General features: G+C 35.3%; 1 protein-coding gene across 2 annotated transcripts in view; it reads right to left on the bottom strand.

Annotated features, from left to right (window-relative positions):
- Window positions 1-269: 269 nt before the first annotated feature.
- Window positions 270-11926, bottom strand: part of PUDP (pseudouridine 5'-phosphatase) — a 65949-nt gene continuing 54292 nt past the window's right edge. Inside the window, exons 4-5 of one of the 2 annotated variants that reach the window (XR_010995918.1) lie at window positions 667-950; window positions 270-575 (exon numbers count right to left, since the gene is read on the bottom strand). Coding sequence is in view for 1 of the 2 variants with exons in the window: in XM_068180115.1 (XP_068036216.1) it covers window positions 774-950 (177 nt within the window). In the remaining variant the exon portion in view is untranslated. Of the gene's footprint in view, window positions 576-666; window positions 951-11926 lie in introns of those variants that run through there. The other variant, XM_068180115.1, reaches the window with a different exon arrangement.

The raw sequence follows: 11926 nt of genomic DNA, 5'->3' as shown, positions 1-11926 counted from the left end.
GGGGGAATATGACTTTATTACCTGAAGTTGGAATTGGATAGTTAACCCCTGATATGCAAAGAGACAAAACATATCTGTCTGAAAAACGTGTGACTGCCGTCCACCTTGGGTGTAGCCTCTGGGTGGCTTTTGACTGCCCAAAGTTTATCTATTGAAGGCCTTTAAAATAATACCCACTTTATTCTCTTAACTTTGTCTAGCCTCTGTTTTAGGTAGCCACTCCAAGGCATCAATGGGATTAGAAAAAGGATAAACATACAGCAATAACAGTATCAAAAACATTTTAATGGAATAGAAGTCAATCCAGAACAGATTTCTGATTAAGATGTAAACAGTAAGTAATTAAAGTGGAAACAGAACAAGAAGCTTCCAATGCAGTTACAATAAATTGTCTAAATAGTTCCATAATATTTCCAGAAAACATTATGATGTGAATAGAACAAGGCTGGATTCACTTAACAGAAAGATGCTGCTTTAATTTTGCATTTATCAAAAGGAAAAATCATAAACATTCCAGACAATTTATCAAAGGTAATGTGTAAAAGACTAAATGTTAACAGACTGTTAGTCTGACTGTCTTTTAACTGACAGTTAAAAGACTGTCAGTCTTTTAACAGTCTTTCAGAATGTTAAAAGACTGAAGGTTAACAATGTTTTGTGCTCTAGTTTTGAGAAAGAAAGTAGAAGATTAAAAACAATCATAAAACCGAAATCAAATTTCATTTCACTTTAAATTAATCTCCAGCCAAGAACATGCTCATAGGTATTAGGCATCAATCATATGCTGGTAAACCAAACAGTTCTGGTTGGAAATCTTCCATGGACCTCAGCACCAGTGTTGCCTCCTTTCTAAAATCTGGACTTAAGTGTTCATCTGGAATCATAACCACTTGCATTCCTGCTGCCCGGGCTCCTTTGACTCCCTGTGGTGAATCTTCAAACACAAGACACTGAAAAACAAAAAGGTAAGGATAAAAAAATAATTACAATGTTACTATGAACTTCTAATAGCTTGTTTTAAAAGAGAGAATGATCCTGAATGAAACTTAGTAGGAAAACTAAATTTTGTTCTTGTCTTAGACACCCCTAATTAGAACAAGAGCAAACCTTTCAGTTTGAACATCTGCATGGTAATTAACCTTTAATTAATTTCAATTCAAAAAACATCAATACACTTACTTAAATCCCAGAAAGTGGTTATCCAGATGTTCCTAAGTGCTTTAATAGGGACGTGTTTAATCACAAGCTTAAAGTAAAATTAAGCAAGTGCCTAAATAAGCAGGCAATTTAACTTTTCCAAACCAACTTCAAAACTTGCAAAATGGCAAAAGCAGTGTTTTCACTCACTGGTATGGCATTTCCTACATAAACAAGATATGGGGAGCACTAAACTACCTAGGTCAACAGTAGAACTTCAGATTAGTGAAGACAGACACTACTTATAAGAAAAGTGCTGTCAAAGTCATACTCTATTTACTTAATTCTTGCAAATCAATGATGAGAAAGAAAACAAGCAATTATATTGGAAGAGAGAGTTTAGAGAAGAGAGAGTTTAATCAGGTAGAACTTCCATGCCTTACAATAGTCACAATCTTTCCAGATTGCAGTTTGGAAGCAAAGCTAAAATTGTTAAAAACAATCATACATTATTTATGTGGATTTTGTAATTTAATGTCAGAATAATGAATAATAAATAAGATAAACATATAAAAATCATATGGTCTTAAATTTTATATAATGAAAGATAATGTTTCTGGAGCTCATTCTAGAATTTATATAATGAAGCATCTCTTCCTGCCTCTTCCTGTCCATGACCTGCAAATTCAGTTTGGATTTTTGGTCATGTATAACCCAAAGCAACTTTTGGCATCCAAGGACCTGAAAAATTCTGACCTATACTGACACATGGTTTCTAACACTTCTCCAATTCATACTGCATTTATTATCAATATTATTAACACTGTTACTGCTACTAATGCCAAAATCACTGCAACAAGTAATTTTAGTAACTGAAAACAGATGTTGGGATGGTTCGGGCAATTTTCCTCACATCTAGTAATCAATGCTCTCAGGCACATGGTGTGATTCCTGAGCCTGTCCTGTGCAGGGCCAGGAGTTGAACTTTGATGATTCTTGTGAGTCCTTTCAAACTCAGAATATTCTATGATTTTATGACCATACAACATCATACTGCACCTTTTAGGCTCTGAAACACACAACTGCAGAACATAAAGGATGCACAGTGTTTGTTCTAGCTGTGCTCTAACGGAACCAAGTTGCAACTTGCAAAAGCTTTATTACATTCAAAGAAAAAAATTTTGCAAGATGTATGAAATGTCTGCCCTATATACACCCATCTATGGTATATATGGGACTGTGGAAGGTATATATGGACTGTGGAAGGAGAAAAATTAAAGAACCCTCTCCTGATTACTTTCTTTTTAAAGTATTGATTCTTTCCTTTCAACATATCAGCAACAACTTGGAGTCTGTGAAGTGAAAAGTAAAAGGGGCTTTCTACCTTGCATGTAATAAAATAAAACCTAATTAATAATTTTTAGTGAGCCAAAGGAATCATACCAATCTCTTTTGTGCTCATTTCCTTCATACAGTCACTGCATTCGTGTTTAAACAATGTGATACTTTCAAAAGTTGATCACTATTACTATTACTAATGACAAATATGTAACCAGCTGATCCTGGAAAGCTTCATACAATTGCTATTAGAATGGAAGCATGGCTCTGTCTATAGGTTTTGTTCTTAACAATAGCTTAGTTCATGACCTTAAGCACTCTGAGGACAATAAATGAAACTCTGACAGGCTTTGCTTTTTGAATAATAAGCTTAAATGTTGCAAAGAAGAGCATTATCAAGGCCTTTCAGAAACCTTTTCTGATCCAGCTCATACAAAAGAATGTACTTCACTGCTCTGTCTTGAAAGACCTAATTGACTTCCATGATGTCACTAGCTTACTATATGAGAGGAGCCGATGATTATGGAAGGCAATATGCATAACGAAAAGCTTAACTAATTCCCTGGAACTAGACACAATTAAAACTCTTAATTACCAAAGAAACCAGGCAAATGACCCATAATTACAGTGTCTTGCATGTTACAGAAAATAAGTGTACTAGGTCTTCCTTAAGTCTTTCTTTTTACTGAAACTTATTGTCAACAGCACAGTCACATTTTTAATGGCTGACAAAAGGTTTACAGAGGTTCACACACAAAATGGATTTATTAATACACAGAGATGTTATAAAATCTTCACTGTCCTGGAACACCCACACACTAAATTTAGAGATATGAAAGCAGCCAAGTTCTTTCCCATTTTGCATAAGTATTGCAACATCAGCATCACTCCAACTGAGAGACAGATGAGATTTATACAGACTTCAGCTGAGATTCTGGCTGCTTCTGTGCATTATTTCTAAAACTTGTGTCACTGATCAATACTACTCCTATAAGCTCTCTCAAAAGGTCATACTAATATAGGACAGTTCTCACTTTGGAATGAACTAAATGCATAAAAAAGTATAGCAAAGTATATTAATTTATAGTTCACTCTATGAATCTAGAAAAGGAAAAATTAATCATGTAACCAGAGGAAGAAATAATATTACTGCAGCACCTCATTACCTCATCCTCCTACATTAAATGCACAAATATAAGAAAAGAATGTTAGTTAGGCTCTTGGTATGTACAGCAGGCCTTCTCTACCCTATATACTGCAAAAGTCTGGATGGAATAACTATGTGACTAACAGGGATATCTGGAAGTGTTACTGCACTTAGTGATAACCAAGAAGGCTGGAAGGATGAAAGATTAAAATCAGTTTTAAAATTAAGATTTTGGAAGACCTGTGAATATAATATAATATAATATAATATATATGCATAGGGACTGGTTATCTAACAAGTATCCTTGACCACATATGACACTATTAAAACAGACAGCTCTAAAACAGACTGAAGGATGAGACTAAAGATGCCATGATTTATATGTGCAGAATCCATCTGCAAGTTTAACACTACCATCTATTGTCCTGTAAGGAAAGAATGAAAAGAAAGTTTTCATCACCTGTCCTCAAATGACACAGAAACACTTGGTATCAGAATGTGACATATTATGTTTTGGGCTTCTTATGGATTGCATCTCATACTCTGTAACTCCTTCATTTTTAATTGATGTTTTCCCCCTTCCTAATCTAATCAACTGGTCAAAAGCATGATGGGTGATTTGTAAAATTTGCACGGTAACAATATTTGGTACCCATATACATTAATTTATGTATATATGCACAATACATTCTTCTATAAATGTTTAAGGACTAATTTAAATTTCATTATATCTCTAAAAAAAGCCCCAAGACAGGCTGCAGGAAGAAATTCACCAAGTACAGCCAGGTCACATGGATATCAGAACGACACTTGATTTCTGTAAACCAAAAGGTGCCCAGGCCTTTCATTCCTACAGATAACTTGCTGACTGTTCATTGCCAGAAGTGTTTTTATTATTTTCTTTGTGAAAAACTAGCCCATACTACATGCTTAAAATTCAAAACTAAGTAGCATCTAAGAAGTAAATTATAAATCTGAAAGGTATTACTACTGCAATCATGGCTTGTGGTTTGTTCAACAACTTTATAAATTTTTCCTTACTCAATTTATTTTAGATTTTCAAAATAATTCCAGTATTAACCAATAGTGTTAGTCATGTGAGTGACCCAGAGATTTTTAAGAACCATAATAAAATTCAGAATACAACACAGATCCTTTCATATCCCATACAAAATATTGAGATGCTTAAAAGGGGCATCATTTATGTCATTTATGGGAAGTGGTGCAAACTCACAAAAAGAGAGAGGAAACAACAATTTTAACATCATAAAACAGATGCTGGGTTATTTTTTAATTCAACTTATATTTTCTTTTTTCCTATGTTTTCATTATCCAAATACCTGGGAACAATGGGAAAATGTATTTCTGGGTGACCCATTTACCATCAGAGTTACTTAAACATTATTGAATGAATCCATTTTAAGCAGGTGCATTATTTGCAGTTTTGGTCTCCTCCTGTGTTAATTCTCTGATGAATTAAGAAAAAACAATAATGAAATAACATATTTACTGTTTCTCTCCTAATCTTTGGACTTACACTCCTTCCAGAAATAGTTGGGAAAAATTCCAATAGTGAATACAATAATAAATTACATTTCATTTTATTTTAAGGACGTGCCAATTTGACCAGCCAGGGATAACAGAATCATAATAAATATGCTGTTAAGAAAGTAATGCAGCTTGCAGCCCCACAACTTAGTTCCACTAAGGAAAATGAGGAGTAAGCCAATATGTTTTTAAATTCTATAACAAATGAATAAACTGGAAACTAAAACTCAACTTAATTAAGCATCAGAATATTCAGAATACTAACTACAGCCACCATTCTTTATGAGTCAATTATTCATATTAAGAACTGTTTGGAAATTACATACACATATGCTTTTTAATTCAGATTTTTATTAACTCACTACTAGAAGTATGTTGCAGACCAGTATAATAATCAAATTATTTACCATAAAATGTACAAAACAAAAAAATCATTAGCATAATTTCAAAAAGGAAAAAAGAAAAAAAAAAGTGTTACATGAGCACATAATTAGATTACTCTGGGTTTCTAGCTCTCACATAAATGCCACTTTACATTTCAGACCACACCAGCAGTTTCTCTCTCACAAACCAGTTCACAGAACATTATCTCAAGGAAGGCCAGAAGGAATAAAATGGTTTGGATGGAGAAGAAGGAGGAGAAATTTCATATTTCTTGCTTGTTTTCAAGACTTGATCAAATGAAAGGAAGTGTTTCTGTGAGTGACAGTCAGCCCCAGACACAGCGGCTCTGTGAGGCAGGGAGAAGGTCACATTTACATGCAGGGTTACTCTGATCATTCCAGATGGCTGGAGCACTCTTTTCACAGAGCACTGTGTGTTTAGAGGACAGCACACTGGGAACTTTGTATGGTAACTTGTGTTACAGGCCTCAAGAAATTCTCAGGCGTTTCTGAAACAGTGTCCAATTATCCCAGCAGCAGAAATCTAACTCAATCAACTGCAGCTTGGATTAGCCATAGAAGGGTTTTGTTCTTTTATGGACAATACAAGGCAAATACTCATGATGTTCTCTACTGAGGCTACTCATATTGCATAACATGCTGGAGTTTTATGTCACTTATCTCTAAACTAACTGGCTGAAAAATTAACTTTATACAATGAAATAGTTAATTTGTTCTGCCTTCCGTTCCACAGAGAACTATCTTTATCACACCCACTGACTTCCTTGACATGTAATTTTTCCTTGACACAACACATTCCAGGAACGCACCTTGCATGCAGAGCTCAGAACTGTAGGATAAAATACACTGAGTGGGTGCCTGAATGCCATTTGGAAACACCCTATTCAACACATGTCCAGCCAAAGCAGGCTGCTCAGGTCCTTGGCCAGGTGAGCTTTGAGCATTTTCAAGTATGCTGATTCCACATACCTCCACGACACCTGTTCCCATACAGTGAAACCATATGGTGAAACCAGCCCTATGGTGAAAATGGTTTTCCAAGAATCTAGGAGTTTTTTGTGTTCCACCTTCTGCCTGTTGCCTACTGCACGATCACTCTACACCTTGGACAAGAGGCTGGGCCCATCTTCTGAGAAAACACATCAGAGATACAAGCCAGGTACATCCAAAGGAGGAACTGTTTTGATGCATCCAAATTCAAAGTCTCGAACTGAAATTGGAAGTAGGCACCAAAAGTATTTCCTGAATAAAAGCAATGAACTTTTTGCCACAGGCAATATGGATAAACCCAGAAGTGCAGGCTGTCAGAGCTGGTACCCTTCCTTTTTGTTTTGGGTAACTGGACACCATCACTTGCCTACAGCTGTCTCAGCAGGTGCTGCAGAAGGCACTTGATTCTCATGGACCAAGCTAATTTTTTTTAAATCTATTTTGGCAACAGTTTGTTTTTGTTCTATAACGCCTCCTTGACCAGTGTTATTTTCCAACACAGAAAGATCAGCTTGCATAGTGAAATTTACATGAATTTCATCTAAACATTATTTAGTGATTGTGCAATCTTTGTTTGAAGTGTTAATAACAGCCCACATATGCTTTAGACATAAGGTCATTTCCTAATTTCTTCAATAAAGAGAAAAAGGGCCAGAAAAGGCATTAACCTTTAAACAGGTTTTCTTTGGGAGTGCAAAACCATCATGGTCCTTTTTTTTCTATTCCCTACAAGCTTCTCACTGAACTGTACAAAAGAGTGTCACCAGTCTGGAGTGACTTAGTGAGATATAGCTGCATTACACTTTAACTCTTCCTGATCAGGAAGAAAAGAGCCTTTCTTTCAAAATTCAAAGCTGAAAGTTATTGTAGAAAATATTTAAGATTACTAGCATAAAACTCCAAGCACAAAGCCAGAAACTAACTACCACCTTTAAATAAAACAAACAAAACACTAACAAAATTCTAATAAGCATTTTCTATGTATTTCAACTACAGAAAAAAAAATCCCAAACCACATTAAAAATGGCAATTCTCTCTTCTCAATATAGACTTCCAGAGGAAAGTGGAGAAGAATGTATAAAACTAAGTTTAAAAAAATATTAGCTCCTAAAGTTAAGAGGAATATAAATGTTCCTGTTGGGCAGTATCTAAATCATACAGGTTCATCCCCTCATCCTACCTTGCCATGCCTAAAGCTGATTGTACATTTTAACCCAAGAAACAGCTGTGCAAGTATTTATGAACGTGCTCCTTCAACAGTAGCCCACCTGTGGCCATTGGGTTATGGTAAGGAATGCCATAATTCCACAATTTATTTTTGCAACAGCAATCTAAAAATATCACATCTGAAATGAAAAGCCTCATTATATCAATAACCAGATCTGTTTAAGTAACTGTCCTGTGATTTTAAAGGATGATTTCTCAGCCTCTTAGTTTGCAAAGCTGCTTTGACTCTGCAAGAAAATGAAACCCAGAACTCAAAATTTCTTTCACAATTCTCTTTACCTGAGAAATTATTTCTGTGTTCTAAATACAATATTTCTAAAGAATGTGAAATCTACCACCAAAAGTACAAGAATTCATTATAAACCCACTATTTCTACATGCACTACATATAATATTGAACTATTTGGAAGTATTTATTATGAGAAATAAATAATTCAATGGACACACTCTCCTAACCCTGAATGAGGGATTAACTGTAAGTGCACTCAAGTTCTACTAGATCAATACAATTATTATTGGTAAAACCAAAATTTTTAATAAGAATGTATTTTGTATTAAAAGGAAAGTTTAAAAAAAAAGTCATAATCATTTTTTTTAGATTCCAGTAGAAAAGCTGTGTTTTTCACATTAATCTCTAGCTTGTTTTTTATCAGCTTCCTTTGTTTATTTTAGGGAAGCAATAGTTACCTAGGTATTTTGATCTATGAAAAATGCAGAGAAGAAAAGCCAGTGAATATCAAGCAGTTTTATGTGAATCAACCATTACAACAGACTGCTCCTCTAGAAAATTTCTTTCTACTGCAAACTCCAAGCCCAAATATTTCTGCAAATAAGAAAATTAGTATACTCTTAAAAATGAATTCACATGTAGAAAGTTATTTAAGTCTTAATCTCAAAATATTTCAACATGCTTTTGTTGAAATTCCCCTGATACGATCTAGCTATTGTATATACCACATAGAAACACTTTTTAAAATGCATTGATGACACACAGTTATCAAGTTGTCCTTATTTTTCTATTAGACCAGCTCTACCAGATAAGAGAATGCTAACAGTCACTTCAAGGGCTCTGAGTTCTTATTTTTGACTCAGGCATGCTTACAGGAAGACTAGCAGGTCATTTTCCATGAAAGGAATAAGGTGAACATATAAATTAATGTATAAGAGTAAACAATGAACAAAAATAGTAAAACATGTTTATTTAACTCTGTGTATGTATGCACATGGATAGATACATGGTGTACATGGTCTCCATACAGATAGCCTCTCTCTCTGTGGCATAAGGCTTATTCAGTTTAAGAGATACATTCGATCAGTAACTAACAGAGTCATGACACTGGCTTAACATGAACATTATTTTGGGAATACTAGCCATGGTATCAGCAACTTGTTACTATGCTTGTCATACAACTTCTGCCCTAACTTCTTTTCAGTACTCGGTTCTTCAAAGAAACAACTTTATCATTATCTTGGTTCTCATTAGCTTTTCTTAATATAATTTTTATCTAAAAACCCCTCCCATTCTGTATATTTCAACCACAAATAATGTTCAGATTCAACAGGGTATAAAACTGACAGATGGCAGACTAATTCAAAAGGAAAACTACCACATATTTGCCTGTAAAACAACCTCTCATGGGCAAAGTCCTCAAAACACTTCATCAGGCCATATGCTTAATTGAACACTACTTGCTCATCCAACATAATAATTACTTTATATTAAAAGTAAGAATTACTTAATGAATCTGCTGATCTGAAGTATCCTGCATTTGCTGACCTTCAACAGTGAGTGAGTCTTTAGAAAAGGGATGAAGGTGGCTAATTTCCCATTTAAGCTGTGTCCACATCTCTGAAACTTTTTGAACTGTTACTTTAAAGCTTGTTGCCATTATTTTGCTATGCAATTATTAACTAATTATTGCTTTTTAATGGACCCCACATAATATACATATATACAGAGAAAATGTGCAAATGATATATAAGTATTGTATGGACTCAGAATCACATGATTCCAGGATGGCTGGTTATAGTATGGTGTTAATAATGCCAAGGTTGTGGGTTTGATCCCTGTATGGGCCATTCACTTGAGAGGTGAACTGATGCTCCTTGTGGATCCCTTCCAATTCAGAATATTCTGTGATTCTGTGATTCCCCGACTGAGACTGGAAGCAAACTCTGAAGGTCACCTGGGCCAACTTCCTGCTCAAGCAGTGACAGCTACTGCCCAGGACAAGGTCTAGACAGTGAGTATCTCCAAGAAGTAAGACTCTGCCACCTCTCTGAGTAACCTGCAATAGTGCTCAGTCAACTTCATGGTGAAAAAGGAAACCTCATGGTTTCCTGATGCTCAGAGGGAACCTTCTATCTTTCAGTTCGTGTCCATTGCCTCTGACCACTAAAGAGTGCCTGGCTCTTTGCATTCTCCTTTCAGGTATTTACTTGCATTAATGTTTCCCCGAGCCTTCTATTCTCCAAGCTCACTTTGCCTTTCCTCAAATGCGATACGCTGAAATCCTTTAATTATCTTGGTGTCACTTTGCTGGACTCCCTCCAGCAGCTCAATGTCTCTTGTACTGGGAAGTGCAGAACTGCTCCCAGTATTTTCCAGGTGTGGCCTTACCAGTGCTGAGTAAAGGGGCAAGATCAATTCCCTCAATCTGCTGGCAAGACTCCTCCTCATCAACCACCTTTGTTGCAATGGCACATTGCTGGCTCATGGTCAACTCAGTGTCCACCAGACATTGTAATTACCTTTTTTTTCTGACCACAGGAAATAAATCTATTGGGTTTTCTTTCCCGTTCAAAAGTGTGCAGCTAGATTCATTGCAAAGACAGACGGCACTGTAATGGAACTTGTAAATTTAAAGGCCTGAATGAAAAATGTGCAAAAAATACAGACAAAAATTAATGCTAAGTGACCATTAGAAAACCTATGATGAGAATACAAAGCACTCCATTAGGAAGTGACTCAGTCACCCCAGTACTGATGTAAACACATTTCTTCGTCGTTAAATCAAATTGTCTTCTCTGCAAATGCCTGAAGTCAAATTACACAGAAGCACCTGAATGAGAGTTAATGTGCTTGTAAGACACACTCCTTTGGAAAAAAAATCTGAGTTTTCTCTCCGTAAACACAGCCCATTCTGCTTTTCTTCTATTTAAAAACAAATTATGTGTATTTATATATTAGTTAGACTATGTGTATTTATATATTAGTTAGACTATCATGCCATACTGTAAAGAGTGATTTTACATTGCTCTAACCATCACAACACATGACCTGAAAGAAAATACCTCTAATACAGTAATACAATCAGTTCAGAAATAGATGCCAAGATATTGCCAAGAATCTGGATAAATTGACAAGCAACTGCTACAAGCAGCATTTTACTGATAACTCGGAAGCTTCAGCACCCAGACATTATATAAAGATTCCCTAGGGAAACCAGACTAACCAGACTGCAGCAGGTGTGTCAAGGTGAAAAAGTATCACTGCTACACAGTCCACTGAATTATATGTTCTGGCTACCAGGTAAAATATGCTGTGACAAAAAAAAAAAAAAAAAAAAAAAAAAAAAAAAAGAGGATAGGCTGCCTGTAAGATGAACAAGCAAAAGAGAATCTTAAACTTTGTGATTCAGCATTCAGCACACAGGAAATGGTACAGGTGATTTTTTTTCTCCTTTTTTAAATTTTTTTTATGAAGTGGTAGTGATCTAATATTCTATTTCCATTATATTTCAAGCTTTTGCTAATTGATTCCAGCTGCTTCTAGTGAGCTTATAGCTTAGATTTATCATTGAATGGAGAAAATTGATAAATCAAACAGCAAATATATCTAAAGATTGAGGACTGAAAATCTCATCCACACATAAAGACTGAATCAGGGATTTATGTTCTGGGTCTGCAGATCTTGAAGGTGTGGCTAAAAATACCTGTTTTATAGTCTTCAAAGGTTTGTAAGTTCTAGTCTTAGCAAGCAGAACAGTGTGAGAAAAGACACTAAAAATTCTTTTTTCTTCATTGACCCTGCATCTGCAAAAAAATCACTTCAATGCTTTTAAAGCCACAGAGAACAGCCTCCTCATTGACAACAAAAGTAGGGTTAGGGTTAAGTAGTTCTACTGGATATCAA

This window comes from Anomalospiza imberbis, chromosome 2, assembly GCF_031753505.1.
Source record: "Anomalospiza imberbis isolate Cuckoo-Finch-1a 21T00152 chromosome 2, ASM3175350v1, whole genome shotgun sequence".
NCBI classification, from domain to species: Eukaryota; Metazoa; Chordata; class Aves; order Passeriformes; family Viduidae; genus Anomalospiza; species Anomalospiza imberbis.
The sequence above is the reverse complement of the archived record's forward strand: the minus strand, read 5'-3'. Positions and strand labels throughout refer to the sequence as shown.